At 34.7% G+C, this 18211-nt stretch overlaps 1 protein-coding gene across 12 annotated transcripts in view; it reads left to right on the top strand.

The window, feature by feature from the left end:
- The window catches only part of LOC107095380 (adhesion G protein-coupled receptor L3-like), a 213508-nt gene that overhangs the window by 49793 nt on the left and 145504 nt on the right, over window positions 1–18211 (top strand). For all 12 annotated transcript variants that reach the window (XM_015391445.1, XM_015391482.1, XM_015391507.1 and 9 more), the window contains exon 3: window positions 14976–15141. In XM_015391445.1, the coding sequence (XP_015246931.1) occupies window positions 14982–15141 (160 nt within the window). In that variant the 5' untranslated portion in view covers window positions 14976–14981. The remainder of the gene's footprint in view (window positions 1–14975; window positions 15142–18211) is intronic.

The raw sequence follows: 18211 nt of genomic DNA on the forward strand, positions 1-18211 counted from the left end.
CATTCCCAGATGCATAGCATGTCAAACAGAGGCAGAGGATGGTCTGCTGAGTGCAAAAGTTTTAGACATATACATATATGTGTGCATATCTATCTTAAAACACACATATATATATATATATATATATATATATATATATATATATATATAGGTCAATTTATGTACTCAAACAGAATTATATAGTAGCCTGCTTTTTCTCTAATTTTTCTCATCTTATATCTACCGAATTTTATTTCATTTCATTTTTATTTCATTGAGTTTTCACATTTTACACCTACAAAGTAAGCATATTTTTTTATTTTTAAGATTAGCCTTTTAAGACTTTATTTTTTAAGATCTCATTTTGTATTTATCCCCTATTTAGTCTTTATATACAACCTCTGCCGACAAGAAGTCTAATTAGTAAAAACGGTGTATGTTTAACCTGAGCTTAAATACAGCTGTTATTTGAATGCCTCAGAGTTTTGTGAGGAAATATTTGCAAACTGCATTATGATGCTTACAATATCTACGGTAATAAGGCATCGCTCATTTAATCATCTAAATAAGAAAAAAACATTTCCCAACAGTGAAGCTACTGTGCCATAAAAAAAATGAACAATGAAACTTGATAAGGAGAACAGTACTACTAGAATCAGTCAAGAGGATAGTGATAACTTAGGAGGAGCTAAAGAGATCCTCATGTGAGTGAAATGTTAGAAAGACAACTGTCGGTTATATACATCATTAATCTGAACTTTGTTGTTGAGGGGTAAAAAAAAAATATTATTGATTGAAAGCTGCACTGTTGGGAACACAGAAAATAAAAAACAAAAAACAAAATTCTGATTACTTCATTTGTTTTTAGCCATTAAAAATTCTATCACTGCCCTACAGCTCAGAGCTTTTAGAATAATGCTTCCCCTGCTACCTCGGCTTCACAGACCGGCTACTCCTGGATGTGCTGAGGATGAGCTAGAAGCTCAGAGAGACAGAACTGTTTCTGTGGCAGCTCCAATGCTTTGGAATTCATGGGCAGTGCACATAGAAAAGGCCTCTTCACTGGGTTATTTAAAGTCTGTACAGAAAATTCACATGTTGTTGATTGGCTTTTTAACCAACATGAAAAATATATATATATATTTGCTAGATTTGCTTTATAACAAATTCTGTGTGCCTCCTTGTTTTTGTGTTTTAGCTTAATGTGTAGCACTTTGATCAGTTCTGCTGTTTTTTAAGTGCTTATTAATCAAGCTGGTTTGACTTGTCTTGGTATGAACAAAGTACTGCAGTTGAAAAATAGAGACAATTTTACTCCTTGTATGGTATCTAGGGCTGAAATAATAAATCGGATAAATGATGATTAATCGTTTATTGAAATAATCCTCAACTAATTTAATAATTGATTAATCATTAACTGGATTAGAGAGAATCTAAAACATGCCTTTAGCTGACAGAGAAACCCATTAAGAGCATTAATCAAATCAACATGATAAAAAAAAAATATTTAAACATTTAACATATAAAATAAAAAAAAGACTTTTCATCTGTTAATATGCTCTATCTAGAAATCTTCAAGTGGAAAAGTTTTATTTTCACTTGTTTTAATTTTTTAAAAGTTTTCTTTCAGGAATCTTTTTCTACCCAATTATTAATGGAAAAAAGAATAGTCAGATTAATTGATTTTCAATATATCAGTTGTTGCAGCCATAATGGTATCCATTCAAAACACATGATGTAAAGCAGGGGTCTTAAACGTTTTCCAGGCCAAGGACCCCCAAACTGATGGCTAGATGGAGCGGGGGGCCCCCTAATTAAATATATGGTATGAAATAATGTTCTATCATGGGATTATTAAAGTATTTCTGATTCTGATTCCTGGTTGATAGGGACAGGTGTTGTGAATGAAACGGTGCCCAGCTTGAAAGAGCTCCTGTGTGTCGCTGATTGTGTGCATTGATGACTGAAAGAAATCTACTGCCTCCATTTATCTGTTTACTACAGTCTGTTGAATTCATGTTAATGTGGATTTAAAGACATTTCAGTTAGTGGAAAAAATTGCGGGAGGGAATATAAAAAAAGTCTAATCAATCAAAACTTTCACGACCCCTATGCAGTACCTCCGCGGACCCCCTAGGGGTCGCGGACCCCCTGTTGAAGACCTCTGATGTAAAGGATGACTTACAATGAACACTGACGGGACGTCACCTTTCACCTGTGATACATGGTGGTGGTTTCATCATGCTTTGGTAACCTTTTCCTTCAGCATAACCAGATCTACGTAGCTGGTACAGAAAAACCCAAAAACGTCAAATAGTTTTTTTTTTTTTCTGGCCAAACTTTAGTGTTGTAATAATTTCCGAACTTTTATCTTATTTGTGATGCTTTGTTACAGTACATACCTCTGCATGGTGTTGTTCATAAATCTAAATATCACAGATAACAAGGCACCACCCACTTCCTACCAGTTATTTTTAAAAGAGGACATTATGTTGATTCCACAATGACTAAATCATGTCCAACAGATGTTAGGGTGACCCATACCTTCCAGGCTCAGCTGTTCTCTGCTGCTCACCCACATAAAAGGAATAATAAACAGCACTGCATGAAATAAATCACTGGGCAGATTGTCTTTGGGCAATGGATGACAATTGTGCACATTCCTATAGAGAAGCAGCCCTTTACTCATGTCTTGTCACATACACGTTGGCACATGGAACTGTGTGTCTACAGTAGATGTTGGGATGTTTCCAGCAGGATGCCATCATGCTGCTCCCGGGATATACATGCTAGATATACAGATTTATAGTGAAAGACACAAGCTGACATCGCTGTTTATGTTGTTAGGATTCGACAAGTAAAACACTAACTTTTCATTAATTGTGACTTTAAATTAGAGGGGGGGGTGACCCCTCCATATCTTGAACTTGGAACACCACAGATACATGATGTGGATATGGTCTCAAGGCATTCATATTGTTTTGAAAACGATAGGATGTTTCCCTTAATCCTCCTGTCACGCTGGGAGGCAGTTCCCTTCTAGTTATCTTCTTTAAGCTTAGATTGGTTATATTTTACTTTGTGTGCATAGCAGTTATTTGTTGGTTTTGTTAATGAAACATTTCTAATGTAAGCAGAATATAGGTTTGCAGTTATACACTGAGCTAACATGATTAACCAAAATAATATATATGATATTTAAGATGATTTTGGGAGTGATTAGGAAAAGAAAACCAATTTAGAAAAAAAAAACCTCACAAATGTAAAGACTCTTTTACTAGTACACAAAATTTTAGTCAAACTTTGAGTAGTCCACGTTTTCATGTTTGTGTCATCTGGGGCACTTCTTTATTTTTAAGGAGAAGAAGGAACATTCTGATGTGGGTTTGAGAGTAAAAGGTATTTACTAACATTTTATAACAAAGACCAGATAACTAGGGGGATGACATGTTAAAGCAAGAGCATTAGGGGTCTTATATTTACGGTTAGTGCGGACAGAATGTTTATTACAACACCCGGATTTGAACTTGATACTGAAGAACTTCAATCCATTTTTCCCAAGTAAATATATTTTCAGGAGAAGTGTTCTTTCTGTTTAAGGTCAAAGAATAACAAGTACGACTAAAAATATTTCACCTTGTTTTAATTTCTAAAACAAGAATAAGTACAGTACTGTACTGTATTTTATTATCTTTAACACCCACTAGTAGGTTATTCTTATAAATTTTTTTGGCCATTTTCCTTTACATTTTTTGACTAAATTGTTTTGGTTATGTTTTCTAACATGGTTTTAATGGCCTTTCTAATGGAACAAAAGAGAAAAAGATCAATGCTTTTCATTTTTTTCTTCTTCATTATTCTGTGCCTTTGTACAATTGGTTGTCTTCTATAAGCTATTCTGTCTACTATTGTGCTAGTCTTGTTCTTCCGCTGGGGAGGCCTAAGTCATAAGAAGGCTAGTAGCAAGTAGCCAAAATTGAAATACCTAATATTTAACTTTTGCTGTTTGGCATGTTTAAAGTTGCCATTTTTAGAGTTGACCTTTCTAAATTTCTCAGAAACATCAGAGTCTGTATGTATAATGCTTTGCCAGGTTTGTAGAAACAGTTGGCTTTGTAGCCGCCACTCTGTAGCAGAGTTTGCAACATGGTTTACCTACATCCAGTAGCTTCTCCTGTTTGTCTGCCTCCTAGGAAAAATATCTTCTCTACAATTTAGTGTATTTACTTTTTTGACTAATGATTTTTTACAAAGCTCTGATACACGTACTGTCGATAGAAGTGGAGTTCAAAACCTTAAATATATGTCACTATTGTCAGCTATCAGATTAGCACATGGAAGGACAAGTTAGTGAAAGCTTTCCCACTTTGGAAAAAGAAAAAATACAGATGGTTTTATTTTGACACACTTTCTTCAAAAAGTTTGTTTTTTAAAGATTGTTATTGCAACCATATTTACTTAAATAAAGTTGCCAAAAAAGACCCAGCAGATTTCTGAAGTCTCACTGTCTCAAAGCCTTTCTTAACCCAACACAAGTCTTGACTGTGATTAAAAATAAAATTTTAAATAGCTCTTTACAACTCAGTGCTTCCACTTCATTTTACACTTCACTGATACTGGAAGTAGCTTTGGGTTTTCTTCCTTTAGTTAGAACATCTATATGGCATATTGTGCTTGGTAAAACTCCTTATTTCCTCGAATTGGTTGTTTACTGATCTGAAAGAGATTCGATTTACTGGTTTCCCACTAGTCCCTCAGAAAAGAGTTGCCGAGTTTTTTTGGTTCACGTTAGACATTTAAAAAAAATAACAGTTTTAAAGAATTCCTGTGAATTGTAAAATGGTGGTGTTTTAAACCAATATTTTAAATAAACCTGGCAAAGCAAGGTCAGTTTATAAAGAGACTTTCAATAGCAAGATAATTAAATGTTCTGTACATGAGAAAGTATGCAGTAAAGAAACACACAGAGAAAATACACTGAAGTGGCATAATTAATGGATGAATGTGAATAATTCAAGAGCATGAAAATGAATAATTAAAATGATAAGGTAATTATAAAAAAATAATAATAAAATGAAAATAAAACAGAAGAAAATTGGACTACAAACGTGATCAAATAATGTTTAGGTAGAAAACAGACAGATTTGCTGAGGATCAAACACATTTCAGCTTCCCAATGGAAAAATAAAAACTTCAGCACCATTAAATTTGCCAAATAGTTCTTTTCTTCTTTGTTTCTAGTCTCTGGACTTAAATGCTATCAGATACATGTGCTATTAGCCAAACTGTAAAGAAGTCATCATTAGTAGATTTTTGTATAACTTCAATACTTCTTCACTTCTTAGTCCAAGGTAAGAGTGTCATAATAATAATAATAACTGATAAAACAACTAAAGAGAAAGGCTAAACATTGACAAAATTTTTTACAATTCTGAATATTTTGCTCCTAAACCCTGAGCAGGAAAATTCTTGTTTTAACATTGTTAGGATATAAATATACCTCATTACAGTTTAGAGGCCAGACTCCTACGTTGTTTTTCTTTTTTTTTCCTGATTAGACATCTCTCCATTGCAAAATTAACAGCCTAAATTTGTGATTTAGTGTGTGTAGGTGTGTATGTGTGTCCATCTGTGTATGCAAAGCCACTCCAATCAAAATCCTCCTACCTCTGTACCTGTTCTGATGATTATGTGTAATGTCAGCTCTAATCATTAGAACAATATGTACCTGAGCAACAGCCACCCTTTTTGCTCTCCACAAAAATATATGCAGGCATCCACAGATAGATGGACAGTCCATGGTGGTTAAACGCACATTGCAAGCCATCTGAAGGTAATTTACCATAGCTTGGCGGACACAGGCCATTTTACTGAACATGGTGCATAGCCCCTTGAGCTTCTTTCAGCACCAACTTCTCTGTCCAACCAAGCAAAGAATGAACATTTGAGGAGACTGGAGAGTCAGAAGAAAAGAACATGTAAAAAAAACAAAGTACAAAAAAACATGCATGAGCTCCTGAAGGCTGTCCAATGCACTTATAGCACAAAGTGTCATAAACTGGTCAGAAAAAATTCATTTACAACTAGAACTATTAAGGAGATGCATGCCAGAGCATAATATTGGTATTATGCCTTCAATGAAAAGCATAATACATTAGTTATGAAACAATATCACCTTAATAATTTATCAAAGTTACGGGCTTACCTAAATAAAGTAAACTAGTGTATTTCTTGAACATTCACAGTTTTCCTTTCATTATTTAGAAGAACATTAAATTAATGTAGATATTTGGTCAAAGTGTCTCAGTATTACGTTTTCTGTTGGAAAATAGTCTGACTGACTTCTTTAATAATGCTATAATTCTGGTATAATTACAAAGCATACATTAGTCATGGTCTTTAATTTCATAGACTTGAACTGTTTTTCCCAGGTTATATAAATTGATCATATATAAACTCAGTTGTTGTAAAACTACCCAGTGCTTTGTGTATATTTGCCATAGCAAGCACATGACTAGAGATTGGATCTCTGCAAGAACTAAACAAGGAAGTTAGGCATTTTTTTAAAGCCCAGCAGATGTAGGAAAAGAAAGGAAAAGTCCAATCTTAGGAGTGAAAAAGCTAGAAAAAAAAGATTTTAAGCTAGTTGGGATAAGATGGTGATGCCATGCATGAGTATACTGCTGACAGATGTCTGCTGACTGCACAAAGTGTAAATATTTTTTTTAAGGTGAAAAGAAAAGATTATCAGGACGAACACTATATTGTTATTTTGAAGATGAATATTCTGATTTTTTTTAATATTTTCTTTATAGACATGGTACATGACTAAATCCCTAAAAAATTAGAAACCAGATTAATCGGGAAGATAAATCGGGCCCAGTGATTCGAGCAGTGTGCTTGGGTTCTGAGAAGGTGGCAAGTACCTGGTTGGATCCCCACAGCCTGCACTATAGCAGGCAAATTTCTCCGATGTGAGATCAATAAAGTTTAATTAATTAACCACAATCAATAAATTATGTTGATTATAAGATTGTTTAAATTAATAAAAAAGCATCCGGGTATCTAAATGAATATTAATCAGTAGAATTTTGAGTAAGTGTTAAACACGGGTAACCTGTGTAGCAAGTTCTCAAAAATTTTGTAAATCATTGCAGTTCTATGTTGTTGGCTGAAAAATAATAAGATTCATCTAAAAGTAAACATATATAGTGTTAACATGTAAGCTACTGACCAAAACTGTAGATAAGCATTATTGTTATTTTGATATAGAAACACAGCTTGAATCAGTAATACAGCATGGACACAGCTGATAGTCTACAGTTGGCAGCCCTAGGTGGAGGACATCTGGCCTGATAAAGTGGAAGCATTTGTGTGTGAGAAAGTTTCTATGCGTGTGTGTGTCAGGGGGGTACTGACACAAGTGCATGTGCATACATGTGTGTCTGCATATAAGGCATGATGACAAGTTAGCCCAGACCGGTCAGCACTCATTAGCGAAAAACAGAATCCCCAAATGAGGACTGCTCTGACAGACAGGTTACTCGTTATGGGACTGCAAATACAAGGAAACACATACAGTACACACCTAAACACACATATACAGAGAAAATGCACAGAATTAGGCCAACACCATTTAGCTCATGGACAGATGCCACTGTTTCGCTGAGCCTTTTGATCTTAGAGACAGCTCTGGTTATGTCAACCCTTTAAAAAAAAAACTTGGAGCAGAAACATATGGAACATACAAGCTGTTTCAGTTGTGCATGCAAAACTAGGAAACACTATGACCTTGTATTTGTTTTAAGATCAGAAACTTTTTTTGCTACACTAACTGACCACTTTATTAGATTAACTTGTTCAGTTAATTAAGAAAAAATAGATTCCACCAACCGTGTGGCAGAAACCGAGTATATTAAGACTTGATAAAGGCTGCACGTTGAAGTTTGGAACAGCCATCAGAATGGAGGAAGAAAGGATATTTACATGACTTTTAATGTGGTATGGATGTTGGTGCCAGATTTACAGTACGTTTGGATTTACAAAGAACCTGCTCCAGGTTTTGCAGAAGGAAATTGATGAAAATTCCTTGCCCAAATCAGAAGGAAATGGGGAGATTGCTTCAAGATGATATAAAATAAACACTCTTTAATGAAGGCATGTGTAACACCATATCAAGACTACAACCAACCGAACCTTGAAGCAGAAAGGATAAGCTACAACAGACGAAGACCACACCAGGTGTCACTTCAATTTAAGGGTAAAAGTGACACAGGCTCATCCAAATGACAATTAGCCTGTTGGATGAGTCTTGAAGTATGAAGGTTTGTCTCCATCTTGCTTTTTAAGCAAACAAGACATTCACTGATTGTCAAATGCTGTGATTTCCATCGTCTTGCAAGACTTTGAACTTTTTAGTATCAGTCTAGCACTGTCAAACTTTCAGAGCTTATTACTGTTGCAAACCATATCCAAACCTTTATGGCAAAACTGTTAACAAATGGTCATTCATAGCAGGAAAAGGGACAATGTCATAAATCTCAAACCTCCTTAGAGTTAATATCTTAGGCAATGACCTGCACAGTCACCAAATCTTAATCCAGGGTCTGTAAGGATGCAGTGGAATGAAAGATTGATGTCTTGAATGATGATCCATCATGCTGATGTATGATGCTATCATGTCAATAAGAACCAAAAATGTTTCCAGCACATTGTTCAGTCTCTGTTATTAGAAATTGTGGCAGATCTTCTAACGTTTCATTTCAAAAATTTGAAAGGCTCTTAACCTTTGTGCCAAGATAGGAACGAGAAAATCATTTCAATTTGTTTTAAATTTGTTGGCTGTCGTTGTTTGAGTTAGTAGGACTATATGAGAGAGATAATCTGAGACAGAAGGTATGCTTAGAGACCTAAATCCAGGGGTAGATCATGCTTTGTTCTGTTCAGGCAATTAGTTGATTGCTGGTGTCTGTTTGGTCACTGCTCCACTGAGATACATCAGAAGGAAAAGGGGAGTTCATTCCTGCGCTGATGAATTTTTTACCAGTGATAAGAAACACATAAGTTTTGCAAGAGCTTGTTTTCTCAGCCATTCAATGCGTACAGAGTGTAAACATATCACATATGTTCTGATAATTAGCATCATTAGTGCCTGTTTATTCATAGTATTTCAACCAATCAGCACATTAAGACGATGAAAAGAAACAGGTTATAAAAACAGTGAATTGCTTTGGGGCTTTTGCCATTGTCTGTTCATTACAGGCTTTGGAGATAGAGCATCATTTTATGTCATTATCCCAGCATATGGGAGAATGCAGCAATGCTGAATTATTTACTAGACTACAATGGTGTGACTTTGGGTTAGTCCTGGATTGCTTAGGGCTATTACAGCAGTATTGCCAGTGAAGGGACCGCAGACAATAAGCACACAGAGGAAATTAAAGAGTTAATTAAGCGAGATGCTGGTGGAGCATACGGAGTGATGGAATAGCTTTTGAATTATGAAACAGTGGAATACTGCGATGAATGGCATCCAGCCATATGTTACCGTGCAGCTCCTCTATCTAGCCAGGGACAGCTGGTCAGATTGCTCATGTTCAACCGAGTTAGAGACCAATCAATCAAACCATGCAACTTGTTCGGCTGTTTAAGCAGAAGCTAGAATAATAAACGGAACTTTATTGTGAGTCTATCACTTCGGAGGCCATTAGGGGTTTGTCAGGAACTGTTAGTAGGTATGAAATCTCTTTTCCATAGAATCCAAGCTTTTATTTATAGAAGTGAAAAAAGATTTGGATGCACAGAAAACTGTTTTTAACATAAAACAGTTGACCTTAACGTGCTGTTGGGGAACAGGGCAGTCATAATCTTACTTATACATTTACTCACCTTCTATCCATTGAGCGAAAACAAAATATCTCAATAAAATCTGAAATTAATGTGTTTTTTGTATAATCATAACATCAAACCATTGCAATGCAAGCTTCCTGTCAATGAAGATTATACTAAAATCTGTGAATACTGGAGTCCAACTCAATACTCTTGACTGTGTATTGATGAAATACATCATCAAGACAGGAAATCAAGCATTTTCTTAGAAAATTTAGAAAATCCAGGGTCAAAATACTCTGTTCTAATATAAAAGACGTGTTGGTTATAGCTGAAAAAAATAACAAGGAATAGATTCAATGAGAAACTCACTGTAGGATTGACATTGATCTGAATGTAACTAAAGAGACAAAGAAGTCAGACATTCTTTGGAGAGTATGATTATTGCTTGATGATGTTAGGCAAGGGTTCCTCATCCTTCTAGCAAGGCTGGACAAACTTAATTGCTCACAATCACGTTGGCTTGTAGTTTTAAAAGTTACAAGTTATTCAGCATTTTTATGAGCAACAGTTTTTTTGCTGGGAAATAATGTCTTATATGATAAACGTCGACTATGTTGCGCTAAAGTTTACTGTTATTTTAAGACATTTAATTGCCTTTGTACACACTTGTATCAGACTGCATCAAATGTTAAGCAGCACAGGTCATTATCAGTTATTACTCTCTGTGTAAAGCAAAGTTCATTCGAAAATTTGGTGTAAAGTAAATTTTTTTGGTGTAAGGTAAAGTAATTAAAAATGTATTTCCTAATTGAATATTAGAAGTGGTGAAGTAAAGTACAAGATTCATTCAAAATATAAAAATTAAAATGGAAAAAGAAATAGCGAAATGTAAGATATTCCTTCTTTATTACTAAGAGGAAAATATTCGTCATGGATTATCAGCGGTAAAGTATTTATATGAATTGAAAACAAAGAACTAGTTTTAGCATTTATGAGTTTTGTAGTAGTTTACAGTTCTGATTGAACAAAATCTGTGGAATGTTGTGCTAAAATGTAACATATTACAGAATATGAATAAAAAAAAAAATAGTTGTTATAAAATCAAAAAAAGTAATTTCTTACTTTTTAATAAAGTCAGTTGTAATTTCACACTGTAAATTGTTCTGTTGTTCACTATAGTGCCAGTCTCTAAAATTAAAATAAAGGTTACAAATAAATAAAACTGTGAGGTGTTAGGCCTACATAAATTGGAAATCACATAAAAAAAAAAGGAATTGGATGACACTTCTTTTTCATCCCAGGTCTCAGTAGGCTATTGTTTAAAGTGACATACTAATGTTTCACATTTAGGTTAAATTCAACTTTATTTAATCAAACATGTTTATTAACATTTCTGATTGTACTTTGCATGGGCCAAAGTAAAAAGTTTAAGTAAATCAAAGATATACAGACATATTAAAAAGAATCTTGTACTGTAGCTTTTTTTGTTAAAGCTGATAGGTCAGCATTAATTGTCCAGTTGCTAAAACACTGCATGATATTGATTATTAATTATATTATTAGCAAAAATACTTCTGTTTTGATTGTAATACACAGACATAAGCATATGTCTATATTTAGTAGAAGTAGTTTAGATTATTTTTTTCTTTTTACCTTTCTGATCTTCCATAACAAACTGGTATAAGCTGGTTAAACAGTCAGGCTACTGTATATACTCCTGCATCAAGCCTGCAGTCTGCTTCTAGATAGACATTCAGCTTAGAGTAAAAACACAGAGTAAAAGCTTTAACCACAAAGATTTTCACTTTCATAGGTAGGTAAAAAAAAAAAAAAAATCTCTTGGATGTTAGCTGACAGTGTGCAGTAAAGGAGGGTTTGGGCTTGTGCTGCATAACTGTACTAGAGAAAACTTCAGACACTACTTATCTGACATCTCATTGAATGGACTTTAAACTGCATGATAAAAAATTTACATGTTCAAACACTTGGTATACCCAGTATCCAAACCGTTTTTTAGGGGATCTCATTTTGATACTTCATCTTTTTATCAAATTGCAATGCCTTCTCTTAGAGATAAATAGAAATAGCAGAAAACTACATACAACATTAAATGAATATAAACAACACATGTCAAAAACGACATTTTACTACCGTAAGTATTGTCCAGATTTAAAAGCTAATGGTACAAGTTCTTCTTAGAACTTAGCTGATTTGATAAAATGTTTGTACTTCTTTGTTCTGGAATGCAAATCAAATTTCCCTCTCCCGCTGTTCAGGCTCAGCCAAAATTAAGTTTAGCTTGGGTTTCTACGATAATGATCTAAAATTAATTTTCAATTTCAAGGATTTCTTTTGCCATCCATAAAAATGAAAAACAAAATCTCCAGATGTCTTCACAACTCTTATCATGCCTTGTGTTATGCAACTGTTCGGCTGCACATCAAGTTGTTAAAAGATCATTTCTTTATCTTCCTACTGGATGATCCGAATGTACATCTAAGTCATTCTCTTTATGCAACTAGAAATTTTTTTCAAGTTTTGAAAAATATCTGAGGAGCTATTTGACTTCACAGTGCTGGTATGATTGAGGCAGCCTGCTATTGTCTCAGTCTCTTCTGGGCCAAAATGATATGGCCACATTGATCAATAGTCTCTGTTACACATGATTTATTTCCCATGGCTCAGGCTGTCTGCTTTGTTCCATCTGTCCCCGGCTCTTGCAAATTTCTACTGCCTCTCTTTCTCTCGAAGTCTCACATACACACAAACTTGACTTGCATGCTTATTCAGAGCTATGTCCAGGTTCCCTTGAGAATGGGGACCATTTAGCCACAAAATAGGACTTCTGCTGCCTTTGAACCATGCCTATGAAAAATAATGTTTGTCTGAAACATAACTAGATTCATTAAGTAAGAGTTGCACAATGTGCTTACCCTTAGGCATACTTAAAAAAAAGCTAAGAAAAAAATCAACACATTTTTTTTTAAAGGAATTATGTAAATGTCCAGCTTTGCTTGATTAAACCTGATCACTTTAAAGGTGAAAACACACATAAATTGAGTTGTTGGCTAAATAGGCAAGCCAGCCAATGATTGGACAATGTTGGCCTGTTTTAATCAGTTCATGAAAAAAGGAAAAAGAAAATAATGTATCACCAGTCTGTCACTGTTATATATTATCTTAGAGACCATCATCTAATAATTGTTTATTGCTGATGGACCATGAAATGAACAATTAGATCTGGACATCAATATATTTCACACTTTAATGCTGATGTGGAATGCTAAGTGAAGTGAATCTTTATACAGCTAGAACATCAACAGCGATCATCTAGCCTTTGATCTCCCTTACAGAAATGCTTTTTATGGATTATTTAGCATATGGTCTGTTTTCTCATTAAACGTTCCGTAGGACATTTTTTCTCATTCTTCCAACAGAGTTATTCAAGAGTGATTTAAATAAAGAAAAAATAAAACAAAAGTGTAACATCATAGCAAACACCATTTCCTATCTTGGCTGTGCTGACCACTGTAAAATCCACATGATTTCTTCCAATACAGACACAATATGTCCTTTTAAAAAGGTGCAAAATGTAATGTCACGCAAAACCTCACCTTTAGGCTCATGTAACAAGTGTTTTCTAAAACAGCAGGATGCATAGGAAGTAAATGCAACAGATAATTTAAATAATAAAATTAATTGTTTAACTTTTTTTCTTCACACTGAGAATTAATTGACTTGAGTAATGACGTTTAACCTACTTATGAGAAACAGTATGTGTTCAGATAATTATTAGCACAGATAATCACAAAGTTGAACCTTCCTTCCATTTTCCTTCAAATTCAACCATTACACAGCAAATAAATAGATATATAGCTAACTTAAAAGGAATTAATGCTGTTACTGGATCATTGGAGCGGTGGAAAAAACATACACCCTTTTCTGTGGCAGAAATGTTGCTTATTTGTCCATCAGCCTGGCTTAGATGGTCAAATTCATGCTACATTGTCAAATAAGAGGAAGCTGGTGTGTTATTTTCTGGTGGCACTGCTTGTTTTATGGAATGAATATACTGTAAAGTAAACCAAGGTAAATAATGTAATGTATAAAAACAAATCGTTACATGTATTTGTGAATTTTTTTTGCAGACTGGCTCATTATTGTCTTAAAAGACTAGTCTTGAACAGTGTCGGTGCTCTGAATATTCCAAATTATCTTTAAAAAATCAGATTAGAGCTTAACCGTTTTGCCAAAAATAAAAATTGTGATTATTTTAACCAATGTTGAGATTTCAACTTTCCTTTGCATTAACCCCCAGCTTGTTAATGTACTAGCTGCAAATTTCTTTATCTTTCTGTGTGGTTGCAAACCCACCTTAAGCATATTACTGCCACCTAAAGGGAGTGAGACATTTAGCATCCTACTGTTGTTAAATGTGATGGGACTAAAATTTAACGTTTCTGCGATTTGAAAATTGCATTTTGTTATGTTGTGATTATATTTCAGTTGCAATAGATTGCATACTCCTATTTCAGATCCGTCTTGTTTGATTTTACAAATGTCCTGCCTTTTAGAGCCCATTCTGAAAACATCATACATGCCTGTTAAAGACATTGTACTTAGAATTAGCTGCAACGCTGAAAGTACCATCTGGACCCATTGGGCTACACATATCGTTTCCATGGTCATTGAGAGAAGACGGACATTTAAAAAAGCCCTTTACGGAGGCAAATCCAGCATTTATTAGATACAATTCTTTAGGTGTTAACAAATTCAGCTATGCCTTCACTGCCTCTTTGATCATTTGTTTAACGCTTACTGTATATTTATTCATTTTGATTTAGTTCAGCAGCCTTCTTGAATTTTACATCAGAAGACTAATAATGAATGCTCTCTTTCTTATTTTAACTGTATTTTTATTAGTAATGAAAAAAATAAAAAAATAAAATAATCTAATTTAAGTTATGCTTTTTAATAACATTAGATTAAGCAGATATCTCATTGGAGACTTATCATTTTTTAAATTGTTGTTGTTTGAAGATGAATCCATTTTTTATTTTTTTTTTATTTCTGCTCATACAGGGATTTCACATCATTAATTAAGCATCATCTTGTATTTTGATATCATATCCCATTGAGCTAATCCTCTGTGTGTCAATCTGCAGGCCTGTATGGTGTCAGAAACACTGAGCTGTGAAAGGAACAGCTCAGTACTCGAGCGCCTGGGCTCAGCAGGAAGAACCTCCGCAACCACTTCCAGGTGGAAATCAGACACCATGTGGGCCAGCTGCTTGATCTTCATCTCAGCTTTGATCGCACCTATTGCCATAGGTAAGTAACAAGCCCAGATTTATGATCCCACCTCATAACCTGTGTTTTTGCTTTGGAAACATTTCTACCTCTAAGATCACCTGCAATATTTATTTATATCCTCCTATGTTTTATCACTATGTATCCTGGCAAAATTAACTTTTACACGGCACATATATGGACAGCATTGATGGAGCCCTAGTAGGTCATGTGCACGTTTTCTCCTCTCCCCTGTGACAGTTGGCTTTGAAGTCTCCAAAACAGAGCTTTGGCCCACTTGGACTTAATCCCATTAATGGCCACTGTCAATCACACTGTGCCTACTGTGTGCTTGTTCACACGCCTGCTGCCACACAGATGAAATGCTTTAAATGCTCAAATACTCGACTCCCACACGGACCCTCTTCAGACACACACGCACATACGCGCTGAACCCTCCCAAGCAAGCAGCCACTCGAGGCACACAAACAGCAAGGGCTTTGCTTCCGCACCGAGAGATGAGTTTCAGTTGGAGGTATTTGCATCAATGTCTGAAGAATAAGTCGACAAATGCAAATCAGGGTGTTTATACTCAGTGAGGATTAGCTGAAACAATGAGTGTTTTGCTTGAAGAAACATGGAAGCAAGCACCACATCTTCCCCACCAAACCAAGTCTTGTTATTATTACAGGTTTATGAACACAATGTATAAGATGAAAATATTCAGAGCAAAATGTAAATGCGTATTTATGTAAAACTGAACTATAGCTGCGAAAGTTGACCTGTAGATTTTAAAGGCCACATTATTCAAGGGTACTGTGCTAATTGAGATTCCTTTCCCTCCACTGTAATTGCTGCAGCTATTTTTTGTGTCAGAAAATATATGAATCATGCCAGATCTTTCTGATTTTATAATTGATTATAGAGGCACAAATCCATTGGCCAAAGATCATAATCATTCAGGTTTACCATGATTGGGTCTGATCAATTATCACCAGGTCTATATGAAGAAATCTGTTTGGGTCTATTTCATGTTAATTCAATTCATCATAAATAAAAGTCACATAGAGGAAAAAAATTGGGTTAAAAAAAAACCTTTAACTCCTTAATATTCCTTTGGAATCAAAACTACTACCTCTGTCAAGAACCATAAGATCATTTTACTGTGCTTTGTAAACCATAATATGAAAAATCAAATCACAATTTTTCTCCCTCGTCACTGAATATTAGTTTTACATACAAATACATACATATCCCAACTATGGATATTACAATCGTTTTACTATTATTTTAGATTTGTTTCTTAATTTTTTTATTGTGTTCAAACTGAGATTTCAACATCCATCTTTCACTACAGTGGGAAAACTTGACTGGCTGCTGATTGCTTGGGACCTTAACACAAGATAACAAAAGAAGTTTGTCTGCCATTGGTCATTCTGTATAGGCCTTTGCAGTTTTGGTCCTTCGTTATTTACCTTTCAAGATATTTTATAGTCTCAAAAAAATATGATTTAAAGTAACAACAATCATTGATAAAGTAATAAGCAGTTTAAATGCATTATTATTCGTTTCTATAATTTGTACTTGCAGTTTAAAATTATGAAAGTTAAACTGATTTTCTTTACTTTACAAAATATATTGCTATAGGAACACCAATGGAAGTGGGTCAATACAATTATGAAATTGGAGAACTTGGATTATTTTTGGTTTCAAAATTAACCAAAGTACTGTAGAACCAAGACAGTTAAGCTCATATGGAACACTGGGTATAAAAGATAGGAGTAAATTAGAAATATGTTTGGACAACATAACATCCATTGGTTATGCAACGGGGGAATGGGATGAGCTATTGACCCTGAGCCATCTGACTTCCAACAACTTCCATCATGTTTTCTATGGGTTAAATATTTATTAAAGCCAATACCTCTTTAACAGTAAAAAGGGGAAAAAAATACCCTTGTAGAAAACCAGGAAACATAACAAATTAAAGGATGTTTAATTCTGTATAGAAATCAAAAACAGAGGATTCCAAAAAATGGGTGCTGAATGGAAGTCATTGGCATCAAAAATTTAGAAGAAAATAAAATCACTCTGTTTAGTTTAATAAAGAGCATGAAAACAGCTGGAAAAAAAATATTGGAATCCAGCCTTGACATCTGGATTTGTTGCATATTTTCTGTGAAACATCATCAACATCTAGAGAGGTCAGAGATAACAGAGTTTTATTCTTTCATTGGCTCTCAGATAAAATAATTTAGTAAGACTTTTCATTAAAGTATTTTTTCACTTCTAATAATGGTTTATTTTACTCTGAGGAGGGACATTTTTCCGCCACGCTTTGGCAATTCAAATGAGAGATCACCTTTTAACTCTCTCTCCTATTCCTTTTACCCTCTCATTCTCCTTCCTTCCATCTTTCCAGCTCTTTCGCCACTCTCTTGTTCTTGGCCCAAATGCAGAAATCAATATCCTTTTGTTTCATCCGCACCCCCTCGAGGCAATGAGAGCAACTGAATAAGATTGTCTGTACCGTCCACAGCTGCCAAGTTTCTGTCGCCACTTGCACAACTAATGACAGACACATTAACGTGCACTTACGGCTCACACGTTATTAGATGAAGAGAAAGATGGGGAGCTGGTATCTGTATGTCAGTGGATGTGTTTGTAATCTTTCTGTATCAAAAGGCTGAATGTTCTTTGTTAGAAAGTAAAATGTGTGAGAGGAGATCTCTTTGGAGGCAGGGTGAACAATACAGTACTGGACTCATTGGAGATATTGTAAAAATATAAAGAATAAGGTGACGGATGGGAAAGGATTATCTGTGACAGTCAGGACATTTTGCTCATTTTGCTCTGAGTGCTTTTCAGCTAACCTAACCTTACCGCTACTTGATCATTTTAGATTACCATTTTATTACCCTGATATTCTTTTTTTCATGGATTCAGTGTGATTCTTACAAAATTATAGCTATAACTTTAAAGATATGAAACATGGGCCATTTCAAAAGGAAATGCTTCCCAAAATGTAAAAGCCAAAATAGGACCAGGTTGCTCGTGTTTAAAACTAAAAAAAGTTTGGAGTCAGATGTTTTCAAACTGGTTATTCCAAACT

The sequence above is a fragment of the Cyprinodon variegatus genome, unplaced genomic scaffold (assembly GCF_000732505.1).
Source record: "Cyprinodon variegatus isolate N-32 unplaced genomic scaffold, C_variegatus-1.0 Scaffold22, whole genome shotgun sequence".
In the NCBI taxonomy this organism is placed as follows: Eukaryota; Metazoa; Chordata; class Actinopteri; order Cyprinodontiformes; family Cyprinodontidae; genus Cyprinodon; species Cyprinodon variegatus.